The sequence below is a fragment of the Phaethon lepturus genome, unplaced genomic scaffold (assembly GCF_000687285.1).
Source record: "Phaethon lepturus isolate BGI_N335 unplaced genomic scaffold, ASM68728v1 scaffold27052, whole genome shotgun sequence".
Classification (NCBI taxonomy): domain Eukaryota; kingdom Metazoa; phylum Chordata; class Aves; order Phaethontiformes; family Phaethontidae; genus Phaethon; species Phaethon lepturus.
In genome coordinates, this window is record NW_010521628.1 from 5854 (window position 1) to 32728 (window position 26875).

The 26875-nt window shown below is 42.2% G+C and overlaps 1 protein-coding gene across 1 annotated transcript; it reads right to left on the minus strand.

Annotated features, from left to right (window-relative positions):
* Positions 1-26503, minus strand: LOC104616547 (peptidyl-prolyl cis-trans isomerase-like 2; the record flags this gene model as incomplete). The annotated part of the gene is made up of 8 exons (XM_010281591.1): positions 1-640; positions 2352-2491; positions 2961-3023; positions 3187-3259; positions 13210-13266; positions 15894-16011; positions 25010-25043; positions 26414-26503. Coding segments are annotated over 8 exons (669 nt in total), but the record flags the coding sequence as incomplete, so codon positions are not given.
* Positions 26504-26875: the final 372 nt, after the last annotated feature.

The following is a 26875-nucleotide window of genomic DNA, read 5'->3' on the forward strand; positions in this document are numbered from 1 at the left end:
AGAGCAAGAGGCAGAATCGGTCCTTGTTGGGAACTCGCAAAAGGCAGCTGGAAGGGAAGGGCAGGGCAGGCTGCAGCCCTCTCCTTCCCTCCGCAAAGCACTGCAGCAGCACAGGCGCTTCCCTACCACGTTAACTCACTCCTTCATTTGGCAGACTTGGCTTGTCTGGAAACGATTACCTGTGAAAGGAGCTCTTTCACCAACGTAGCTGTTCACTGAAGTAGCGTCCTGCAAGGCTGGGCTCTGCCTGGTCTGCTGCCAGCCAAGCAGAGCTAATCCCCAGCGAAGCTGGGCTGCCTGCTCCCCTCTTAGCAAAACAACAACAAAAAGGCCTTCGAGGAAGATGCAGTGGGGGGGAATGCAGCTCTCTAGAAAACAAAGCCACATTAATGCGCTTTAACAAAGCGACAGTTTTCTTCCCCAGTGGAATGGCAGGCTGGTGCCTTCCCTCCCCAGGACAGACTGTCGTTCGGGCTCTTCGAGGACACGTGGGAGGCCGCCTTTTTTTCCGTGCTGTGCTGCTCCAGTGCTAGGCTCCCCACGCTGCTACCAGGAGCTGAAGTCCCCGAAGCCTGTGCTCTTTCTCTCTTTCTTCACAGCTGTGCTGGTTGAGGGCCCATCATCTTCCACGCTGCGCTTCCTGGAGCCAAAATGAAAACAGTTCTCAGGGACTATTCACCATTCGGTGGGACCAGGGCAGCCGGATGCTTTTCGTCTCTCAGCAACAGCTATACCGGAGCCAGCCCATCCCGCATCAGAGGGAGTGCAAGCGCCGTGCCAGCATGGGGACCGCAGAAGGGGTGGGGGCCTCTGGCATACCCAAAAAGAGGGAGAGTGTGTCAGTCTGTGGGGATGGTTTGGGTCAGGCTTTGAAGGCTTCCAGGAACCTGTTCAAAACCCAACAAGTTCTCCAGGCCAGAATGAAGATTTAACAGCTGTACTTTTTTAGCACAGTCATGATGAGAACGTGAGCCGCAAGTTCTCTCCTCACCTTCTCACCTGCATTTGTGGCAGCAAAAGGATTTATGGAGAATTAGGTGTAAAGCAGCTGGGCAAGTTTTTCAGATCCTTTCCTGTTCTTGAGCACAGCCTGCTGCAGTTGCTGCTGCTATTCTCAGCCTCTCTTGAGCAGAGTTTGCAGCCCCATGGAAACACTACTCAGCCAGCTCACGTACTGTGGTTTTACTGTCAGATATCAACAGCCAATAGGGAGAACCCTGAACCTGCCAAAGGGCTGCTACGGACCAAACGCCCAGTGGCAAGGCAGGCTGCAAGGAGTGAAGGACTAGGAAAGGAAAGTCCTTTCTATACTACTTGGCCCTTTCCACAAAGCTGCAAACTCCACATGGGTTTCCTCGGTAAATACAGTGCAGAATGGTAGCAGTTTTAAGCTGACTATAATACTTTAGGGGACCAGCAATATTTTGTAACTGAAATGTTTAACTGACACATCAAACTGACCTACATGAGAACATATTTTTGTTCTCGTGGTTATGCAAATGCCTGTAAGTCACACGGGCACATACGAGCTGATTAGGTAGTTGTCCAGATCTGCGTATGCATAAATACATGCCTTTACACAGCAGACAGACAACAGCACTTTTGCAAATGCTTTTAGAGAAGTCTGCTAAAAATCAAGTGCAAGGCATTTATTTTAATTCATCCAAAACTCATGCTAAGCTGCTGCTCAGGCAGGATTCTGTACTGTCCTTAGGAAAGCAAGCGATGCTGCCAATCCCAACGGGTGTACAAAGGGTGTCTGGGAAACGATGCTTTAGGACAAGCCTGTACAACCAGCCAGGCACCCTGGAGCTACTCGCCAAACGTCCTGTGCTCCCACGGCAAGCCTGGGAACCTGCTCCCCTTTCCTGCCATTTCAGTTGTGCTGGTACAACTGTTTGTGAGGCTGAACAGGGAACCAGATCAGCAGACTGATACGGGCTTAAGGCAACTACTTTGTGCAGGGGAGAAGCTGCTAAAAGAGCACATCTGTGGGACCATGGCCTTCAGAAATAGCTGCAGAAGAGGAAAAGAATAAAAGATCGTATAGGAAGTGACACAGTACGGTTCCTCAAGGACTTCCGAGTTGCGGAAATGTATTTACAGTTCTAAAGTCAGTACAGACCCAACTTGGTCACATTCAAGTGCTAAAAGCTAAACTCAGTTAACTTGTAATCTTGAAAAACAACAGAAGTAGAGGGAACTCTTGACTGTTAGGACTGCATGAAGGTGTCTTTCCAAAGTCTGCTGGCACAAACCAAACATCTGAGCAATGGCACTGAACAGGGTCAGCATCCAGCAGGGAAAGCAACTGAAACACTCAGCAAAGATCAGATGGACAGGGAACTCACGCTGCAGCCATGTTAATGTATTTTCCAATTCCCTGCCGGTAAGTTTTAGGAGTCTGGACCTCTTTCTTTGGTGGGACCACCTCAGCTTTTGTTTTGGCTGCTTCTTCTTCTAGCTGGACCTTCTCTCTTTCTGCAGCAACCTGTGGGAAGCAAAGAATGCAATCTCTTGCAAGAGCTAGTCCAGAGTAAGGAGAAAATGTCTACAATTCTTTGAAGCTTTAAAGCACTCTAAACCAGCAATCAGCACCGTTTATGATTACAGAGCAGGCTGTAGGAGACAGACCTCAAGGGCCACTACAAACAGGCTGTCTGTAGCCATTGTAACAAAACTCCTCTCTTCTCACCTGCAGCTACGCATAGCTACTGTGGGCATTTAGAAAGGAGGCGTGATGGACCGGGAGCTGTGCCAGACTCAGTTACAAGACCTCGCTGCTGAAAGAGCGGTGATGATCGTGGCACAGAAGGCAATGCCGAATGGCAGCTGTTTAATCTTAGCTTGCAACCATGTGGGCCAGGGGGCTGCCCATATTCAATGAAAAGGCATTAAATTACAAAGTTCTCCAAAGATCTTTGGCCTTTAGAAAAACCCAGCCAACCAACTATCCTCACCTGGGCATCTGCCTCTTCATACGGATCAACAAAAACAGTTGTTGCCTGAATTCGTATCTCCTCCTGGAAGCAGGAGAGAAGAAGAGCAAATCAATCTGTTGATTAAGCTGCGCCATCCCCGCCCAAGTCTGGCTTTCAGAGAAGCATCAGCAGGGTGAAGCGCAGTGCCACGTGAGGCCATATGCATTCGCTCCCTCCTGTACAGCCCCTGGTGCTTCACACGTACCTTGGGACGGTCTGTTTTTGGGTCACTTTCCACATTCTCCATAGCAGTCAGAGTCTCAAAGCCACCAACCACCCTAAAAGGGGAAGGACACAATTTTCAGCTGTCACAACACACTCAAAATATTCCTGCACCCTTACATCTAATGTATCTAATATATCTTATTTATGCCCATTACTCTAGCAGATTTTTAAACCATCATGCTTGGGGAAAAGGGAATCAGCAACTGTATTTGGAAGACCTCAGATAATGTCATTCAGTGTGGAAGTTAAGAACTGTTTCTCAAGTCTGGATTTGAATTTAAAATTAAACAGAACATGGAAAAGTCAAACGCTCAGAGGCAAAGCAAAGCCATTTGTCCAAAAACCCAGCAGCCACACAAACCAGCAAGATGGAGAACAAACAACTGTGCACAGCTATCTAGATGTGCACGAAGACACAAACCCATTTCAAAATGGGTTCATTTGCTAATGCTACATCCATAAATTTGGAGCTCATTTGTTCCTCCCATGAGCTTTGAAAAATAACCCAATAGACTTGGTCAAGAAAGCAAATATTTTCATTAACTTCTGATTTTTTACTTCTTTTTTGCTAAATTGTATATCAGACTGAAGAATGGTATTAGGAAGAAAGGGAATCATAACTACAACACTACTGGAGAGCAGTGACAGACTTCTCCATACCACCACCAACAGCGCAGAAACTGCAGAACTGCTCCAAAAGCACATCACAACTGTGAGCTCGGGAGGCTCTGGGAAAGCAGCAGAGCATTGAGTCACAGCCACAAGATAACACCAGGACACTTTTCGTCGCAGTTTTTAGTTATGAGGACGTTAGATCCCCGTCCTTTAATTTTTCAAGCCAACATATCCAAATACTTGCTTCAAAATGTTTAAGAAAGGCTGAGGACTTTCTGGACTGTCGTATGTTCATTTTAAAAAAAAGTGTGGAACAATAGGAAAGTTCCAGAAAAGGATATTTAGAAAGGATAAATGGGGTGACCATTATAAGCCTCTCATCCTGGCATCTATCCCAGCAAAATAATGGAATAGCCGAGACAGGACATGATTAAGAAAGAAAGGAAATAAGTAACAGCAATCAACAAGGTTTTGTGGAAAACAGAGTCTGTCAAACAACCTTCTATCTTTGAGACGACCGATGTGGTTAACAGGGATAACGGTGTCCGTGGAACAGACTTCTGGAAGGCGGCTGATATTTTGATGGAGAAACCAGAACGATACCAGTGAACACAGCACACATTAAATAAAAAATTGGCTGACAGGTGTCAAAATCTAATTTTAAATAGGAAACACTGAGTCAGTACATTTCCAGAGGGGTCCTGCGGGGATCAGATCTTGGTCCCAGCATATTTAACACTTTTATCCACATCATCATCCCCAATTAAATTTGAAAACAGCTATACTTAGAAGAGCAGTAAATAAAGACGAAGACAGGCTGCTGATGCTGGGTGATCCGGATCCCTTAAAAAAAGCAGGCTGTAGCTGGACAACATCTGTTTTAATAGAGCCAAGCCACATGGCCAGGAACCAAAAATACAGCCCATACTAATGGCTGTGGGACAATGAGAAGCAGCCGTAATTCTCAAAAACACTGTTCCCGGAGCCAGAGGAGTTTGGGGCTGGGAGCTTGGCAGCAGGGCCATCAAGGAGCCCAGGGCTGCCCCGGGGACAGGGGTGCAAGCCCAAGGGCCAGCAATCCTCCAGCCTTTGCGGCGTGGCAACTGTTGTGAAGCGCGATTGCTGGGATTACTGGGACTCTGGTACCAGCACAGGTAGGCTGCCAAGGGCTGGGCACATGAAATGTCAGAAAAATTGAATTATATGAAAAAAAAAAAGGAAGCAAACTGGTGGAAGACATAAGAGTATATCACCTAAGTCTGCTTTCATCTCAAAGAAACGAGCGTTACCTTGGTCAAAACACACCGCACATTCACAGGTATCACACATCTATACACTTCTACTACGACATCTCGTTCTCGCAGGTGTTTCGCGGCCCGGCAGCCCTCTCCAGTCCTGCCACGCCAGTCTGCCCAGCCAGCAGCAGGAGAGGCCCGTGACCACCACCTGCAGTGGCCTCAGCTGATCCAACGGAGAAACACACCTTCTACCAGCGCTCCACACCGCGCTACCGACACGCCTCCCGGGAGCCACGCTACCCACATGCAACAGGCCGAGCACCGCGGTGGGAGAGGCAAGCGGGTCCTCCTCATTCTACACGCCTCGTGCTTGGTGCGCAGCACCACTGCCCCGCACTGCTGCCCCACGGGCCGGGACAGGCCCTGAAGACAACCGAAAAGACAGACCCCATCGCAGAAAATGGAAGGATGTAGGTCAGAGAGGGTGCTGCTCCGCACCCGCCCCAAGCGCAGCCGTCCTTGCCGACGTTTCGCTGCTGCGGCGCTGCGCCAGACGTCTCCCCTTTACTCCCCAAAGGCCTGTGGATATTCTGTAATCAGGTTGTGACTTTTAAGAGCAATTACAAAACACGTATGTGGGCTAGAACAGCCTCATTAATTTGCAACTGGAGGTAGCGCACTGGGGGAAACTGCTCAGGGCTTGAGGACACCGCATGAACTTTGGAAAGTTCATAACAAAAACTCAATTTTAAAATCCTCCTCCAGGCCAATATCAGATTCGCTTATAATACTGATGATTAACACACAGCCTAAGATATATTCACTGTATTTTAATTGCCCCTAAAGGAAACTTCGGATTTAATATTGGAGGATTTTCTAGCCGACAGCTCCACTCATTTTCTGCTCGTATGTTTTCATTTAATTAGGTTCTGATCATTTGAAATAGCCAGATCGGCTATGCATTGGCAATCGCAACCGAGTAATCCCTTAGCCCATAGCTAGACCTCCCACAGTACTAGCCCTAATGCATTTTGGCGATGCTCACAAATCTTCAGTCACTATGCTAATTAACTTTATTTGGAATACTTTGTCGCTTGTGCATTTTAAAAGGCTGTGATAGACATGGCATTCACAGGTCATCAGTAAATGACCTAAATAGTCTGTTTTGACATGATTATAAAGGGCTAAGGGGGAAGAAGACAAAGCTGTTATGCCTGCAGAGCATGTAATTCTCTTTTCTTCTTAGCTTCTTGTCTCTAAAATGGAAAATTGCTTTCGTTTACACCCCTGCATTCTCTAACGTTTTGCACAGAGAATATCTCTATGCATATTACAGTGTCAGCACAGTGAGCTCTCAGTATAGGTTTATGTTTTTAGACACTGCCATAATACCAATAAAAAATAAAAAATAATTTGAATACAAGCCACTAGCTCAGAGAAGAGAGCTCTGACCAGAGGAACTGGAAATAATTTAATAGTCACTTTTGTTCAGGGAGCACTTGGAAGCTGTGTCACAGATCAGGCCCAGCTGAGGCTTGCGTTTCACCAGTAAAAATCCAAAAAGGACAAGATCTGATTGCAAACATCACCCATCTAGTAAAAACTGAACTGCATGCTAATCAGGGAGTCATGGCTGGATGCAAGAAAAATGCAGTATTTCAACTTAAGGTCTCAAACCGTAAAGGATTTTGCAAGCTTTCCTCTGATTTTTCTAAGTAGAGAGATGATGTACACGCAGGCTCTCAAAACACCACATGTTGTTATTGTCAAATCTGGTGATGTTACATTACTGCACTAAAATCAGTCTGACGAGATATAATGTGTCTAAGCCCATGCACTGGCAGCCATTATGGCAATTGCTCCACACAGAATGAGGAAATCAAACACACCAGAGTAGTTTTGAGCATTCTTTTATCCTTATATTCTTACATTCTTAATATTATTCTAATATCCACTGAACTTTGAACAAAGAGATAAAACCTGTTCTATGAATAAATGTGAGTCTCAGCACAAGGAACTCTACATCATTTTCATTAAAACAAAATGCAAACTCAAGAAGTTCAGACTAATATCCCTCTATACCCTTTTTATGTGCTACGTGCGTTACACAGACGGTGGCAGATCACACCGCTCAGCCTTTCTCATCCGACGTCACTTGTACGAAGTTGGGAGCACAGCAGGGAAAGGAAGGGAGAAGGGCAGAAACAAGTTTAACCTTTTCCACTGTTTCTGGCTCTATTCCTTTTATAAGGCGCCACACATGCTTTGTCCTAAATTGACCAAATGAGGTTTAAACAGATGTTCAGATGACATCCTACAGTGAAAAGGATGATACCTTCAAGACACCACTTACAGTAGAACAACTAGCAAAACCGAGGGTTTGCTGTGTACTTCCAGTCGATGTTGAAGAGAGAAATGATGATCTCAACTATATATTTAGCTCAGCATCCCTGAGACAGCTTGTTGTATTTTTAGAGGAGCCTGATAAATGTTGCATTACACTTAAGCATGAACGACAAGGTAGGTACATTTAGGTTTTTTTTCTGTTAGCATAGTAACGCAAACAAAAAATGTGCCCTTACTCGTGCAATTCTGTTTTCTTGAAAACTGAGCTAAGTTAGCAGTGGAAATTTTAATTTCAAATTTAGAGATATTATTTAAAAACTTACTTCCTGTTAAGGCTCTTTTATGCAAACTAGCAACCTTGCTTCGTAACCACTGCCCATGTCTTTGCATGAAGTAGAAGTGAAATATCTGGAGCAAGCTCTATCCGTTTGCAATATGCCAACAAAAGTCTCGCTGTACGTTAGTTAGGGCTGCTCCCAAAGAAAACTGCAGCTCCCTAGTGTTTCACAGACGTTCACACATGGGCTTCCTATTTATCATATTTTTGTTTAGAAGAATTATAGGAATTAAGGCTTATGCAATGCCGGGGATGGCAGCAGTCCAAGACGATAGAGTTTCCTGGTCAGAAGATGATACAAGAACAATCTCTGGACTTTTTTTTTTTTTTAAAAAAAAAAAAAGCTTTAAACTAGAAACAGAAACCAGAAAGAAATATTGTTGTTTTGTAAACACATTCTGCCCTCAAGCTTATTTTTATAAAAAGGACTACATACATTTATATACACACACAGAGAGAACAATATATACACGTACAAACACGTACACTCAGGACAAAGTGTTTTCTGTGTATACACCCAACCTGAAATGGCGCGAGCAATTCGAACTGGCAACAAGGATGCGGTCGAAACACCTCCATCTCTCATAAAGGCTTAATCTAGCAGGTGAGACACAGTAATGAGGGGCACTGAAAAAAATAAAACAACTTGGAAAAAGCATTTTGAAACTAGACTCGGACAAACCTGGCTCATAAGGACTTCTCTGCTTTGGCACAGGTTCCTCTTCAGAGATCATACAACTGTTTTGGAAACGATAGCAGCCCTCATGCAGCTCTGACGGCCCAGGCCTCGTGTGCTACATGAAATCACGGCCATGGCTTCCACACGGAGGCCTGGTTCATTTTCCCACCTTGCTCTTCACGCCTCTCCTGGTGCCTGGGGAGCGGACTCTGCAGTGCAAAATTAGGTCAGGCTCCCTACACAGATTCAGCAGAATCCTCTCTTCTGCTGTCACACAGCTTCTCCATTCTGCAGACGTATTTAAGTGGAAGCGCAACAGGAGTTTCCCAGCTTAGAAGCCATTGGAGTTCACAGGTTGAAATCACAGAGGGAATGTTAGAAGTAGAATGTTAATGCGTGTTACTGAAAAGTACCCGGGTAACTGAGTAACAGGAGGTGGTTTGTGTAGCTAATTACTTTAGAGAACAAGAGTTACTTTCGTTGCCCCATTCTACAGAATTGCAGTAGAAAACATTAAACGGGTTAAAGAATACTCAATACAGAGTGATACATCCAAGGAAAGAAACACTCTTCCACAGAAGCATCTGGCAAGGGGAGGAGGGAAGAGAAGACTAAGCTGAGTGCGTGTCAGCTACTGACTGGTGCCTCCAATTTGGCCAAGTCTGAGGTTTCCCAAACCACCTTGTTCATTGTTTCCAGGAACAAGACAACTGAAGAATGAGCAGCAGAAGCCTTGAGGGAACGTTACAAGTTATCAGTGTAAGCAGATACGTGCAGCCACATACAAAGGGGACAACTGTCCTCCGTATACTCATCCCCATCTCAGTTGCCACATTCTTTTCTCAGTTCTTGACAAACACAAGCGATGCTCCAATGAACACACAGAACCGCTGCACAGATCATTTCCAGCTTTGCCACTCTACCACAACACTTTTCTCTCCGCTCTCTCTATTGCCTTTCTGTTTATCACACTGCATACCTGCAACCTGCCCTCACTTTCAAGCCCATCATGCCCCGCTTGTCCTAAATCTCACCCAAAATTCAGAGAGCATTTCTTTCCTCCTGCTAATCAGCATGGCTTGATCGCCTTCCACTATTATTTTAAATATGGACTTTTTACTGTGTCCCTTCAGCTTTGGAACAGGCTCCCCCAAAACATCCACAAAGCCATTTTATTTTTCCTGGGGTTTTCTTGGTTCTGAAGAAAGTCCAAACTGTCGATGGAAGGTAGACTGAAACGGGTCACTATTGTGACTTCCCTGTTACATGCAGTCTCTCTTCTACCTACACAGCTCTCTGGGACAGAGAGAATGTTTCTATTTCTGCTTATAAAGGGCACAGGTAGCAGGTCTCTGATCCACAGGAGCTGTGAGCCATTCGAGTAATAGAAAATATAACAACAATGGATGGGGTGTGCTTGCATCTACATTTCATAAAGCATGCCAGCCAGGAACGGGAGCCCACACTGGCGTTCTGGCTGTAACATCTCTGTAGCTGATGCAGCTCACGCAACAGCTGAACTGCCAAGTTGTAGCATGGATCAGAGGGAGTCCCCTCGCACACAGCCCACGGCAGCAACAGACGGGACCTTCCCCATGTCACCTGCAAGTGCTTCTCATCCACTCTACGCAGAGCAAATGTATGTCGCTTGGTTTACATTAAGTTTCTAAATTAAATGTTTTACCAGCCAGCTAGAAGCCAACAAAAGCCACCAGTTAGTTTTCACATTAATTACAACATTCTCTAAGTCAGGAGAAATGGTAATTACTAGAAATTGTAATTACTAATTTAATCAAGGCAGCTCTGCTGGAGCAGGAAATCCGTGCAGCCTGCAACACACCTCCAGGGGAAGACGCTCTTATCTCACTCTCTGACTTTGTTTTGGTTCCCCAACCACGCCAAATTACCTCCTTTATTTCAGTAACATCCATCCTCATTATTGCTATGGTGGGCAGCACAGTCATGACAAGATGCCCTCCCTGTCCTCCAGCCACAGCCTTCTCCCGAGACTTGAAAACTCCAGTGCACCAAGCCAGACACGTGCCACCTCTTCACAGTCCCGCTGCCTGCAACTGGTGTGGTTTTCAAACATACTTAACAGCCAAATATCCAACATTAATAGCTGCTACTATGCAAAAATTGTGTTTCAAACCAGTGGGGACATGAATAAGATGCAGCCCCAGAGAAGGAACTTTTCAATGTTCCATCTCACTCAGGACCACGAAACAAAGAAAGGGATGGGGAATGGTTGCTCCTTCACTCTTTTTTTGTTCTCCAAAATGGAAAGCCTGCTGAAAAGTTCTATACCAATTGCAAGCGGGTCAAATTCTGCTCTTGAAGACACATATATGACACTCACTAACATGAACCAGAGCTGCAAAGAAATAGCTGAGGATACAGTTGAGATCAGAGTATTTTGGTTTTTATATTAACTGAAATAAGTAATCCTCAAATCTGTATGAGAGTCACAACAGGCCAGTAAACATCCAGTTGAGACAATCCAACTTAACATTCATGGAAACAAAGAATTCAGGGTTCATTCTATTCTTAAGCCTAGATATTATTCCTAGATGTGCTTTCCAGATATGATTTTACTACAGTACTAAGATCAGATACAGTCACCAAATCCTGGAAACACCCAGGATCTAAAATAATCTAAAATAGCAAACGAAAGCTGGAGTTTCACTAGAAGTACAATCTCTTGGATCTTTTACCTTTTATAGCTTTTAAAAACAAGTGCTGAAGGAATTTGATGACAGAATACAGATCTTAAGAGCTGCAAACATCAGCCTTTTGTACTAAATTTGTAGGTAAACTCAATGATTCATCGTTTTTTACATTCTTTGAATTAATCTTCATTTACATGAAGGAAAGTCCAGAGTAAAATACACCTTCTTTGTGTTCAGATGAAGATGTCGCTCAGTGTTCATGCACAGCAGCACATATGATTCCAAAACAACATTTTTAATAAAGTTGTTCCTTCGTATTTTGGCTAAGAATATTTGCAGTGCTCACAAAGCAGCACCAATTCTTTACTCTGCCAACCAAGTTCTGATTTCTGCAGTATCAAGGACAATTAAAAAACTAAGACAATCTTTGCTAAAACTGCATAAATCTCTGCTACATACACTTAACCAGATTTACTTGGACTTTGACTGAAGTAATTCCCCTCTAAAGGGCAACGTACAGTGTGAAACATCAGTTGTGCTATTTTACTCAGAAGGTACTCTAGATGTTACGCATGGTGTGAAGGCTATTGGGAGCACATTCCCTGCACTGCAGTAAACTCAACTACTCTCTAAATTCTTTCCTGGTGAATTATGGTAAAACTGGAGCACACTGGGGAAAGACAGCAAAGACACTGGAGGACTATACAGGATGCTCGCTGAAGCCAGGCTGCATCCAGAACTGAGCAACAGCCACATTTTCAGCTGAGCTGTCCTAACCCAAGATATTATTTGATGAGGTGGCAAGCTCAGGTTAACAGCATTACCGTATGGGTTTTAATGGGATTTTTGCAAGGAGGACTCAAATTGTGGCTTAAGTGAAATAGTCTTAAGATATGGGTAATGTAACTCCTCCAAGAACATACTTGCTCTCAGCTTTCAGTATTAGAATTTGCTTTATTTATCTGCTTCCACCAAAGGACAAGAGAACTTTAAGTTTTTCTAGGACAGACTTGAGAAAGCAAAAAGAAATAAAAGAAATATATTTCAAAGGGTGCAATTAATGCAGAATCAGTATCGGAACTAATGGTACTAAAATAATTGTTTTAAATGAAGCCAGTTTCTGCCTCAAGAACTCACAGGCAGAGAAGATGGATTAAATATATCACTTCCACTGTACAGCACAATTGTATGACATCCGATGAAAGTAAACACCACATGCATTTACTTTCAATTGCTGCTTTTCAAATGGATAAAACTATGAAAAGAATAAAGACCAAATCTTCATTTAAAAAAGATTGTAAAATCCTTGGGAACTACCAATGAAGCAGGCTAGTAAAATCCCTTTCCTGCCACTTGCACCAAGGCATTTGTTACAACAGCTATGCATGACTTGGTAAATACCATGTACCTGCAGCAGAGGAAGCAAAGAACAAACTGTAACATAAAGATTTCATAATGTCTTTGGTAATAAATATCTTGATCTTTATCACTTAAGGGCTTGACTGGAAAAGACTTTCAGAACAGACTTTAAAAAGAATGAAGTTCCCTTGCTATCTTGCCATTGGTAGTATCTTTTTATATATATATAGACACACACACACACACACATACAGATTTTATACCAATGATAACTGTCAGGAATAAAAGAAAAGAAGAATAAAATAAAAAAGAATAAAAGGGGCCAAAAGACCTAACCTATGCAGAAGCTCTATGTGCTATGCCATGATGAAGAGTAGCCCTGCATGACTAATTTCCCAGTGGACAGCTCGTAAGAGGATGAAAGCAGTGTTGAAGAGGTAATCTCGTGTGTCCCAGCAATTAGCATGCACAAATATTAACATGGTTGGTTACAGGATGATGATTACTTTGTTCATGACTCCCTGGAGGACCATCCACAGAAGGGAAACAAGGCAACTTACAGTGATGGAAGCAGAAAAAAACCGCAGAGTCTCATGACTGGCACTGATGTGATATTGGCCACTTACTCATGACCAGAAGAACTGGATTGTGAGCTAGGATTTTGCTCCAGTTCAATTGCAAGCGTCACTAGATTCTTCAGGCTTCAGACACACAGGAGAGTGTGTCTGCTAGACTGCTGTTCATAATATCCTTCACTTACCTTCCAAAAACTGTATGCTTCTTGTCCAGATACGCACAAGAGCGGAATGTGATGAAGCTGGAAGGAATAAAGACGTTAACAGTTAGCATATTATCTCACTGACACTCAACAACAGCCAGAAATGCTTAAAAACAGCTCTCTCAGAGAGGGCAAGCCCCTCTCCCTCTATGGCTCCTCTCTGGGAGGCCTGCTGGCCAAATATCCTTTAATTCCTCTGTTTTGTGTGTTTCATCTTGGATTTCTGGAATTTTGAGTTCTCATTTTTATACCTTACTAACATCCCTAGACAGTACTCTGAGCACGTTGACTTGTACAAAGTCAAAAATCAATGTGAGCATCTGCCTCCTTGGCCAGACAGGTCCTGGGGAAGCTCATTGCAGGACAGGGAGACATGAATCCTGCTTGAGAAGTACATTTCTTGTGCGTGACTGGGAGCTTGTACCCAGCAAATACAGTTATATAACACAACAGCCCTCTGCCAACTTCTATCTTTTAGGATATTTACTTTTTTGCTTTTCTATTCCGTTAAATTGGCCTGTCGGTGATGCATTTCTCCTCTGGACAGAGCAAATTTGTGCTTTTGGATACAAACATGGCAGAAGCGTCAATAGTAATGAAAACTTGTGAAACTTTGATTTTTAATTAATTGGACTTTTAATTTTGAGGGTTGTATTTTTAAATGTAAACTTGGGAGCTAAAATGCCAAATCCAAAGCAACCTTTACTACTAAAACTTTTCTCTAAAACTTAAATGCTTCTTTGGAAGACTTGAACTACAAGCATATGAGACAGAGGTTTCCACTGTGGTCTGCAGACCACGATGGCCCATCTTGGCTGGACATGCAGTGCTGGCTCTCCTCCCTGTCTCCATCTGTTACACTACATTAGAGACAGCTAAAAATATATAAGCATTCCAAAAGCACTTTTCCATATAAGCAACTGCCTCAGGAAGTTATACTATTGCAAATAGGAGGGGCTGCAATCTGCCAGACAATCTATTAAGACGCAGTTTGCCCTAGGAAAGCTTTGAGATGCTGTGCAGAATGCAAACTCCTACGCAGGGCAAACATTAATACTTCGCCTTGTGCATGGGTTCTTTGCACCAGTTTATTTCCAGATATCCAATACTTAAGATTATCAAGTAGTCAGTTATGGAGCATTGTAATAAAATATCTGAGCAGTTGCAAATATACAGAGAAAGTTTCTCATCCATCACCGCAGTCAAAATAAAATTAAGGACACTGGAATTAACATAACTCAGGATGATCCTGGAGAAATTTTGAGCGTTATTCAAGCATCACCTTACACAGGGGACCCAGCTCACTCTGCACTGCAGTGTCTATCACCTATGGGGAGAGTGCTATTCACCCAGTTCCTAAGGTCACAACAATTGTCAGAAGTGTCTAAACACTTCCTCGGAAGCTTTATAAATATGGGCAACTGGAGTCCCTCAAGGACTTAAAACATAAAGGAATTTCATATTGCATTTGCAAATTTTAGGGAAACATTTACAGCAGCAGATGATGTGACACAATATGGTACATCACTCATAAACTGTCTCTAACTTCTGTTTCTAGAATTCTTTTAAAAGAAAAGGCTCTACTTTCCCCTAATTTAACACCTGAGTGCTGGCAATAACATTCAAATCCAAAATAAACTCTACAGCAGCTCCATCCTGCAAATTGCCCAACGTGTGCTTAGCCTTAAGTATGTAAGTAAGCCTATTAAAGGCCCTGAGACAAGCACTTGCGTTTAATTAAAGCTAACCACACTACTGCGTAGTTTACAGGCCATAATAATACTCAGCATCATGAAGACCAACACCATGAACCCTCTCCCCCTCAGTCACAACACACATACACACACACATATTTACTCTTTGCCGGGGCCCCCAATAAAAGTACAACTTCTTTCCATTGTAGCACTTCAAGAGCAACTAATAAATAGTTGTCTCAAAGTGACACAGAAGATTTTCAGAAGGCTGCAGGCAAACACCCATATCAGTGGTACACGTAAAGAATATTATTACAACTTCAATTTAAGTTTCATTTGTTATTCTTCCTGCTTCTTCATTCATTTTTTCCTCATTTTAGTCCTCATTCTGCTCATCGAAAAACAAGACATTCTCAGTCCCAGATTCTGCACTCTGCTATGTCTGTGTTCTACACATTTCAAGAGTGCAGAACTGTTCTCACTTATCTAAAATCAAGCAAGTAAAAAGAAGCAATATTTCCATAGAGTGTATGTTTCATTTCATTAAGCCCTTTCAAAAAGTTCAATACGGAAAATGCAAATTTCAATCTGCGTATTGAAATATACATTCAATATATATTTTGAATACAAAAGAAAAATTTAAACAAAGTGCAGAGGTGTAATGATCTTACAGGGATAACACTGGGAGGATACTGACAAAAATGAAATAAAAACATCAAAGCATAAACTCAGAAAGTTAAAATTAATGATGATATAATAAACCTACAGGTCTTCTTCCCATGCTTCACTTTGCTCTTCGATTGGGTAACAGCAGCTGTAGCTACCCTGATTTCAATATGCAGCACTCCACAGAGTATTTCACTTGACTGAACTTTAAAGAGTAGCTCTTAAAATGTCATTTGTATCCTTAAGAGAGTAAGACACAATGTCTAGAGGGAAACAATAAAACACAAAAAACAAGCGACTACTTACAACTGCGATTTGTTTGTGTTGGGTCCCGAATTGGCCATACTAAGAACACCACGTCCCGTGTGGGACAAATTGGGCTTAAATTCATCTTTGAAAGGTTTTCCCCAGTAAGATTCTCCTCCTTAAAAGAAAAAAGATGATAGAAGAAATGTTTGTTTTCATTAGTTTCCCACTACGTTTTGTAACAGGCATCGACATTAAATTCAAGACTTCTGGCACTTCTGATCACTACGTGTATAATATATTCTTACCTCACCCCTATCACTAGGCTAGTGTTTGAGCATGCCCTTGAAATCAGGAGTTTGTAACTGGCAATGCAATTCTGTGCCCACACACTACCAACTGCAACAGACCAGACTGTTTATCAACAGCATTATATATTGTGTGCTAAAGAACTGTCAAGGATTTAATTGTTTACTGCTGGCCCACCATAATTTTTCTTTTTCGAGACATTAAATCTTTAAAAGTGGCTTCCTCACAAAACATAGAGCAAAGAATTACTAATTTAATCACACTCTGGATATTGCACTGCTTCCGGAAATAAAGTATCAGGGAGATGAAATACCTTCATAGAGTCAACTAAGAATAGGACCTATAAGCTCAAATGCTTAATTCCTGGCTAAACAGTGAAGAATGACAATATATATTGTCCAAAATAAAAGAAAAAAATTAGATATTTGGACTAGGTACCTGGATGATGTAAACACTTAAATGCAATGACATCAACAGGATGATAAAACTTTACACAAGCCGCAGACCCAGCCTTCCAAAACCGATTTCTTTTTCCTGTGTCTGTGAATAGGAAGAGGGCCTGGGAGACCTCTCCTCCTTGCCGTCATTCTTATATTATTTATGACAGATCTGACATTTTCATTTGTGCTTTCCTCCAGGATCATTCTTAGTAAGAATAACGAAGGCTGAGATGAGTCATAGTTTTACAGTGAAATCCACAATCTTGTTTGACAAACCATGAAAAAAATATTTCACCTTAGGATAGTATTAAAAATAAAACAAACAAAACTATCCAAATAGGCAGCAAGACCCATCCATCTGCAGAATTGGCTCAAGGACCCTCTAGAGTAACTGCATCACTTGTGAAGCAGGAGGAGGATCTGCAGGGCTCAACGGCTATTTGCACATGTAATACAGAAAAGCAATTTGATGATATAACTGCACTGGCAAGCAGCAAATACAACTGAGGAACAAAACAGGCTCCTATTGAAAAACTTACGCAGAAAATCACAAGAGTGCATCGAATGAGAAAAGAATTTCAGATGATACCACAAAAGCAAAGCATCACACGTGGACAGCTGCAAGTGCAAGTGGAACTAAGCAAGAAAGAAATTTTGGAAGAAACTGACCCACTTAAAAACCCAATTAATCATGTTCAAAAGACTTTATTAATAGAGTGGAGTGTTGCCTGCTCTGCAATTTGACAAGAGGCAGCAAAAGGGGACAAACCTTGCAGGGATTTTCTGTAATCAGGAATACAGGAGGAGTGATTACTTCAGCAATCTTTGGCTATTGAATATTTTAAGATCAGCTAAATTACACCAGCTTGATCTCATGTCCAGTCTCTTCCAGCAGTGGGTAAAAGGGATATGGTACAGCTGTGGCCAGCTCTACTGTCTTGAAGATGGATCCAAGACCCAGCTGTTCTAGCCAAATCCAAAGCGTTCAACCTATTAGAAAATGTCTTACCAGAAGCCAGTAATTTTCTTTGCTAATGAATCTCCTTGTGCATTCCTGTTTGCAAGAGAGGTTACTTGTGCAGTGCCTGCTGTCTACCTCGTTCAGGAAAGCAAAGTTCTTGTAGCTTAGTAAATAAACAAGTTACGCTCAGAATGTAGCAAGGCTCCCCGCCAACAAGCACTGCCCCAAACCAGAAACACCCCAAAGCCTGCAGAGCCACTGCCCATCAACAGCACTATGCCCTGGGCACCGTTCCTCTTCCCCCCTTCACCTTTCGGAGTTTTCACCCTTCACTTCGGGCTGGCCTGGCGGGGCAGCGCTGGGGACGGGCTCCCTGCCCGCGCCACCGCGCCCGGCGCTGCCACTGCTCCAGGCTCCGCGTTTCTGCTCTGGGTCACGGCCAGAGCTTTTTGCACCCCAGGAACAAACCTCACCTGGACTTCCCTTAGAGAAATACAAAATTTTGCTTCAAAAGGTCTCTTGAAGGAGCTCTTATTTGTAAGTAATTATTTGTAAAGCAGATGCACTTGCGACGAGTCCTAACCTAGAGGAATTTTAGCCGTCTGAAATTTTCAGATGTTACGCAAACAGGAACACAGCCCATTGAGATGTTACCCAGCAGCAAGTGGCCAAACCCTTGAGTTCCTTACACCCTTCATACGCTTCCAGCTGATGCTGGAATTACAGCGTTGTCAAGCAGCTGAAAGCAAGTGGAATCAACCCCGAAGCCTTCGCTGGTCAGAAAAATAATTCAAAAGGAAAGAGAAAAATTGTGAATGACAGAGAGACTCTCTCTTTCTGGCACAACAAGCAACCAGACCCAAGAGCTTGCAGACAGGAGCAATGAGCCATGACCTTTGGGTTTTGGAACACTTATTTTTGTATGATTTCATTTCAGATCACACACCGCAGGTCAGAACTAATCTCGTATGTACGAAGGCTAACTTTGGTTCTCTGGAACTAATTGCTAATATTTCAGTAGATAGTTACAGCATGAGATCCAGCCCCTGCTTCCCTCTCTGTCTGCCATACAGCTGTTTCCAAGGCTAATTCTGGCTGCCTGGGAGCTGCAGCAAGAGCAGAGAATGGCCTGTGCAGCATTCACCTAAAAGCCAGACGTCCTATAAAGGACACAGCTGAAGTGTCTGTGGAGGCATGGACTGGCAAGGGATGGTGGAGACAAAGGCAGTCAGACAGCAGTACAGGGGTTTTTTGTTGTTTTGTTTTTTTTTTTTTTTTTTTTAAAGAAAAATAAATTAAAAACTTGTTTGTGGTTAAAGAGAATAGTTGTTTTTTTTTTTTAAAAGGAAAAAACCCAAAAGTAGTCTCCTTAAATTAGAAATAGCCTGAATGTGCTGTTTGTCAAAGTCCTGCTAACCTCTGGGATTGTTCCACGCTTCAATTATCTGCTTGAAGCAGGACCAGACAGAGCAAGCCAGAAAATGGTGAGTTAAATGTATATATTTTTTTAATTACTGAAACCCAGAACCATTTCCTCTCTGAAGATCAAGTACAGATCCCTCATTAGTTTACTGCCATGGCGGCGCAGTGCCCAATGCTCAGCCAGGGGTCTGGAACAGGGATTTTCCATTCGTACATTTTACTCTCTACGGCAGAGCTCAACGTAAACTTCAAATAAGCCACAGGCTCCAAACCTACTACTACTAATTATGAGGCATTTGGAAAGTATCTAGCAGATGTTACTGTATTTACTCGTGACACAGTTGGGAGGTGTGTCTGTGCCATCTTCCTCATTTTCTGAAAGCAGGATGGCTGCCGACAGAGGAGGTGGGACCATCGCACTCTCTAGCTCTAGCTCTCGTGTTACGCTCACGGTAATCCATAAAGAGAGGAGGCTCCTCCTTATATTCCCCAATCTTCCTCAGAGAGCACACAGATCACTGCTGACTATATATGGAGTCACGATGATGCAAAAACCTCACCCCAATGCTGATGTACGAGCCTACAAGCAAAGCCCACGGAAAACAAGAATTGACTCTGGGTGTTGGACTCGCAGCGGCAGCGCTGCCTGTCACTTCCCCTTCCTCTCAGTTTACTCCCTGATTAAGATTATTGTCTGTCCAAGTGGAGCTGGGTGCCTATTGGACTTGCAAATGTTTCTGAGATCCTGTTACCAAAGCTGCTGGAAAAAAATTCTGGGGACTTCTGTGCAAAAAATCAGAGGAGTTCACACGGCAGCAGACACGGCCCCAGGCGGGTACCGCCGCTGGCCGGACTGGTGCTGGGCGCGAAGCGGAGCGGGACTTACAACCCCGCACATGGGGGGTCTCCTGTTTGCACAAAGCTGGAAATGCACTCGGGATCGGCCACGGAAGTACGCTGGCCTTCCAACAGCGCTTAACCTGTACAACGTCAAAGCCTTCAGGAGCCAGAAAGGGTTTCTGCACAATTCTGCAAGGTAAAAATCACAGGCCTACGCAGATACTCAGGATTCAAAGCTGAATGCAGCTGGGAGCCACTTCCCCACCTTTTTAATAAAAGAGAAAAATTCCTTAAATTAAAGAGGTGTTTACCTAATTCTCACACAGAGATGAAACCAAGCAGATCACACAGCTCACAGAAAAAATGATGACTGTAATAATCATTTCCATGGCTATCCAGAGTGGCAAGATATATTTAGATTGTAACTGAAGCTTAGTTATTCAATCTTGTATCTGCATCTTGCGCTGATAGTGAAAAGGTGCACAGCTCTAAATGGACATCTGAGGCAATCACACATTAGCAACCATACAGAAAACAGCCACGTTTTCAGATTGTCTTTCGAACTGAAACGGCTTACTCTTTGGTAGTCTTTCTTCCTTCTAAAGGCATTTTTTCAGAAAGTAATTTTTTGGGGTAAAATTGCATAAGTTGTACAACTATATTTGCAAAGAGCTGAGAGATGCACTTAGAGCTTCAGAAATGGAGCATTCCAAAAGCCAGGTGTGGGCTGGGAATCATCATTCATGACAGTTGCGATTTTAAATAAATCCTTCCTTTTTCTGGCATAAAAATTGCTAAGCAGTGGTAAGGAAGTGGGAGGGCTCTGATTCACAAAAATGATGGCTTACTTTCTGTAATTTTCAGCTTGTCATTTGGAACAACGAGGTACATAATAACATCTGACACCTCTACAGAGCTTTCCAAGTGAGATTCTTGAATCATTTTGCAAATATGAAAGCCTTAGCTCAGCCAGTAAATGCTTCTCTCCCTTCAGGTAAGAGGACACGGTACTTTTAACCCCACGTACCAGAGGCTGGATTTTCAGATGGGCTGCCATCTAAAAGAGTATATTGCTAGATAAAAAGGTCTTGCTCTTGTCCTTTTGCTGAGCTTCAATCATGCAAGAAAAGGGGCTTTAAAACCGGTTACATTTTAGGAACTTGCCTTATTAGGAAATCACATTGCAGAAGTGACCAAGTTTGTCCACAGTCCCTTTGCTATTGACGGGGGGGGGGCCGCCCCCTTTGTGTTGTGGGGGGGGGGGGGGGGTGTGTGTGTGTGTGTGTGTCCTCCACTCTGCTCGTTGCCACCCAAAACACAATTCCATCTACCAGTGGTATTTTATCTTGGCCTTTTACAGCTATTACATGCCTCCTTTGTGCCCTCCTGGATTCATAAATGGACAAAGGCAAACACACACATCGATTCATGAGACCTTCCAACAGGCTGCAAGTAAGAGTAGCTGAAAACTGCCTGGGCTGCTTTGAAAATGTAGTGATTTGCATATCGTTTTCCCTTTTTCATACAGAGGGCTTAAGATATTAAACCTATTTTTCCTACATGCAAATTTTCTTCTATTATTTGGAACACTGAATATAGAAAGCAGCTGCTCCACTTGCGCTAGCATGGGTTAGACAGAATTACTCACAATGTTCAACCACTTAGTTGTTATGAACAGCAGGAAAAGAGATATATCACAAATCTAAAATTCATTTTCAAATAATTAATCATTACAAAGAATGACCATGACTCAGCTTACTGCTCTGAATACCGCCTCTACGGGTGGTTATTTTGTTAGAAAAGAAATAAGCTGCTGCAGCACACTTCTCCCAGTAGTCTTATGAAACATTAAGTTGAAGGCTGTAGAAAATGAGTTGGGTCCTCTAAATCAGTGTCAGCCTTACAGGAGTGTGTATCTAACTGTTTTGGCAATGCAGCTCTGCCAGATAAGCTAAGGTAAAACTATTCCTCACTCTTTTCCCAGTATGGTATCTCAACTTCTAGATGCCGTAATGCTAATTTTCACCCTCCTCCATCCCAAAGTTAACAGCTAAGTACGAGGAACCAGTTGTCCTTCACATGTCTGCTGGGTCACAGTTACTTTTACGACAGCCTAACAAGAGACTCAAAAAGGACACCTTTGGGGTGCTGAATAACAAATAAAAAAGAAATAAGGATCAGAGCTGCTTACAGATGGACTGTTCAGCTGGAGTAGCCATGGAAGCGGACAGTCGGTGACAACCAGCGTGGCATTTTACATCTGTGAAACGTTTCCAAAACACAAGCACACCTACCTAGGTGAGCGAGAGCACAGTTGCAGTCTATGTACATATGATGTGTAACCTTACATCATGTTGTACTGAATGTGCCCAAATCCAACCAGAAGCCGAACAGTCCTGGGCTTAGTTAGCAATGGAGTGGGTGACCATCTAAGCATTTGGGAGCTGCAACCATAAACCTGACACCTGTTGCTGAACATGGGATGAATGTCAGATGACAGAAACCAAATGGTGGGAAGATTTTTGAACAAGGCTGTTCTAGTTCCTGAGCTGATGAACAGGAATGATTAAATAAATAGAACACGACAAAAATATATACAGGCTTAATGCACATTCTCCATATCAGTTTGGAAAAGGTGGTTGTTTTATTTAAACAATCAAACAAACAACTATCCCAAACCTCTTAGCCAGAAAATTTCAGTCAAAGCAGAAGGCTCTATGTGGAAGAGGAAACGAAGGATGTTCTTTTTTTCCTGAAGTCTTTCTACAAAAGGCTCTAACAGAAACAATTCTGGCCATTTAAAATATTGATGTTTAAAGGGTAACCTCCAAATAGTCTTCCCTATTGCCAATTGAAACATATGTGAAGAAAGCCCTGTTCTACTCTCATATTACAGAAGTCAGGTTATTTACTCCCCCAGTAAACCTCTAAAGACCGTTAAATCTTATGGACTTTCTAGCTTTCAAAGATGCATCTTTTAATTTTTTTTTTTTCTAAAAGCAGTGTGGCAAAGAAATACTGACATTCCTTCCAGCTGCCAGAAGAAATAAAAAAGGGAATTTAGACTGCAAATAAGTCTATTTTAATAGACTCTATTCTAATACGAGACCCAGGTAAAAAAAGGTACAAAGTACTGAATCCCAGTGCTTTACTCCAAAGCTTTCCTAACATGAATGCTTGTGATCACTTTTACAAACTTTTACACCACAAGTGCCTGGGAAAGCATCTCTACATTTGCCATGTTCTTACACTGCTGCTGAGCTGTACCCTCTGGCCACACTGCTGCGGAGAGAACGTAAAGCCAGACAGGCACCTTACGTCTGGGCACCTTCTTACAGCAAGTGAAATTCCTGCCTCCCATTCAAGTGCCCAGGACCTATTAGGTAGTCAGAAACAAACCCTGACAGACTACTTGCACTCTGTGGACTGTCTTAAGCAGCTTCATTTAAGCAAGTATTAAATACTCTGGCATGACAGTTCAAGAGAAATCTAGTAGCCCACCAGCCTGTCCATATACAACATTTTCTTGTGATATTATCATATACAATAAGTGATTAAGTAAGGATAAGTAAGCTGTCTTCAAAAAATAAAAAACATTAAGTTGCAAAGAAGGTAGTTGCATCATTTGGGCTCTACAATAATTCCAAACAGTCTCTAAAAATCTGCAATACTCATATCTATTTGAGTGTACACTGTCCATTTTATTAGAACTTTAATAGTCTTGACAGATGTTTGCAAGACATCTTGCCTGCAATATATTAATATTTAATTAAGAATGACAAGGAGGAATAGAGGTCATTAGATTCTTTTTTTTAAATAAAAGAATATACATAAGGCGTTTTTTTCTCCTATGGGCTTATTTTGCATTTTACTTCCTACTTGCTTTGCCAGTAGAGCTGAGTCTTGACCTTCAATGCAGCTGCACTGCCAGTCCTCTGCCAACTGTTAATTGTGCTGTCTTACAATACTTCTACCGTTTGCACAGCGACAAGAATGACACCAGCAAGTTAATTTTCATTCCACAGCAGGATCTGAACTCCACCCTACAAGGGTGAAAGGTGTCTCAGTCAACCCATTAAATTTCTCCTGTCTCTTGACACCTCTTTAATTTCTCATTTTAAAAGATGTTCCTAATTATGTCTTTTGGGATTTGAACTGAAACTTTCCTTACAACAAAATCAAATCACATTTCTTTTGACAGTCCAAGCATATACCGTAACAAATCTTGTTAATGGGCTTTTCCCATCAAAACACAGATCCTTTAACTAGTCTCAAATTTTAGAGTATGCAACTTCTAATTATCGCATGCAGTAGAAGAAAAGCTGTTGGGCACTCACACTAACATTATTTACAAAGTAAATAGAGATGAAGTATTTAACGACTACAAAGACACCTTTTTTGGATAACCTGTGAGCACACACAGAAGAATATAGTGCTTGCATATACAAGTGACACATGTATGAACTAGAATAAAAATGCGGAGAACCCCACAGGACCAGGTGAGGAAGAGCTGTGGAGGCTGGTGACATCTACAAGTGGGTAGATAAAAGGTGCAAGGGGAAAATGAGCAAATTCACAGCAGCAACTAGAGATATTACATGACATATATACTGTAGTGGGTGATGCTGTGAGGACCCTTCAGCTGCTACGTCTCCTGACCATTTCTGATAGGACTATTATGCAGATCTCCAACTAAGGGAGAAAGGCAGAAGAATTTAGTAACAGTGATCCCTAAAAGTTAGAAAAAGAGCAGTTTGGGCTTTACAAGGCAACTAGCTGGGAGAACAGATGGTACCTGGCCACTCACTAATTCTGAGGTAGGTCTCAAGTATTTCATTAACGCTGAATTTGAAAGCAACTTTGCATGAATGTGTTTCTTGCTTTGTTCTTTGCCCTGGAAGGCTAGCTGTAAAAGCATTATAATTTTTATTTATCTTCTGGAAGAAAAAGGAAGTAAAGATCCAACAGGAATTCTACATGGAAGAGTGCCCAAGTTTTAGATTGAGAAGATCAGATGAAATTTTGAGCATAGTTAAAATGGTCATAAAAATATAGCAATAAAATCTCTGCTTTAAAGCAGAAATACTCACAATGTAACACATATCATCATTTAGAGAATTTTAATCTACAAGGTGTCTGGAAATAAATGTAACAATACAGTGCATGAAGTGGAGACAGTTTACTTGATTCAAACTCAGCCTTACCGGTTCCTGTTCCAGTCGGATCACCTCCTTGGATCTGCAGAATTTAAATAAAATCAATAGGTTACATATATATCTGTGTGAAAGACATTAAATACAAGCCATAAAAGCCAATTCTGCTCCATTTTCTTCCTTCTATATTGCGTCAGGTTGACAAGTTAGCAACAAGGAAACCATTACTACTTATTTGGACCTTCTTTTATCAGCTGGCTGTCACCTCCTACATTACTTATCCAAGAGCAGAACGACAGTTTTATAAAAATAATAAGTCTCTTGTGGGTAAATAGGGAAAATAAACTGTCTCAAATGAGTTAACCAGATCATCCTTCCTATTATGTGCTGGGTCGTAACCTGCTTTTTAACTGATGATGCCTTACTTTTGGAAATGAAAAGGCTTTACATTTTGCTACCAATTCTCCACATGATGGGAAGGCAAGAAACAAGGCAATATGGAATATTTTCTGTATCTGAATCTGTATTTCCCAGTATCCCCCTCACTACCTGCAGTAGGACAAATCCCCTTGTGAAACCAATGTTTCAGCAACAGAATTAATGACTGTGTATATATATATGTAGGATCTACAGAAATAATATTCTATATTCTAATGCCAGTAGAGGTAGTGTGCCATGACTAGCTTCACAGTTACAGCACACAATTTTAACTGAATTTAACTATGAACGGAGACATACAGTGCTGTCAAAAGAAAAAACGTTTTTTTAGGATGAGAGGATGGAATGTACCATTCAGTGATGTCCCCTGAAAAACGTGCACTGCCTTCAGAATCAGGTTATTAATTCTTCTGAATGGAAGTTAGAGGATAGCTACAATATCCTAAGCTACCTGGACTGTACCTATGTAAATAAAGATTTTTGACTACCAAAGTCAACTTTCTGGTTCACTAGGTGCTCTTTAACTCCTTCACAAAGAAAGCCTGGGCTTAGTCCTGGAGCACACTCAGGAAAGGATGATCTGACAGTATCCAACTACCACAACCTGAACCAGAAATTCAGCTGCTTTCTAAAGTTTCATCTGAATGGGATTTCAACAGGCCACATTATTACTTATCCAAATTAGCATCCCCCCCCCCTCCTTCTGTTCATTAACCACCCACTCGCAGCTTACAGAAGGTAACAAGAGCCTTGCCAAGGCTCTTAAAGCCTTTGTCTGGAATGCCAGCAAAAGCACTACTAAATGCAGTGATGTTCCAATATTAGTCAAAGACAGTTGTTAGTAAGACTAGTAAACACAAATTTTTTAAGTTAGGACAATCCTAGTTCTGATGGTATATTTAATATACATCTACTGCAAGTTGTCATGCGTGGAGGAAACTAAAACTGAATTAAGCTAAATAAGTATTTTGAGGACATCACATATTGAGTATTACACAGGATTTGTCCAAGACTCACCACAAAATTACGAATTGATCTGTGAAAAATTGTTCCGTCGTAGTAGTTCTTCTTGCACAATTTGATAAAATTTTCACATGTTCGTGGTGTCTGAAAGACAAACGGAAGTTTTAATTAAGCAATACCTTTAGACAATCAAATTGGTCACTACACTATTTACAAGAATCGCTTTTCATTTGTGCCTTCCAAAGAAACAATCGTGCAGGACTCCTTCAAGAGGAATGAGTCCCTGTCTACAGAAAAAATGATATAATATATACTCTTTTAAAGTATACTGGAGACACACACACTGTTAAATAAAGTAATCCCAGACCTTCCAGTTAGCACAAAGTGCTGAACACTAGCTCAATAGCGTGAGCTCCCAGTAGACATAATGATGGCGAGAGCAGATAAGCTCAGAGACTGTCAAGTAAGAAGACTAAGACTAAGACTACCAGGGAAGATTATGGAGCGATTGGTCTT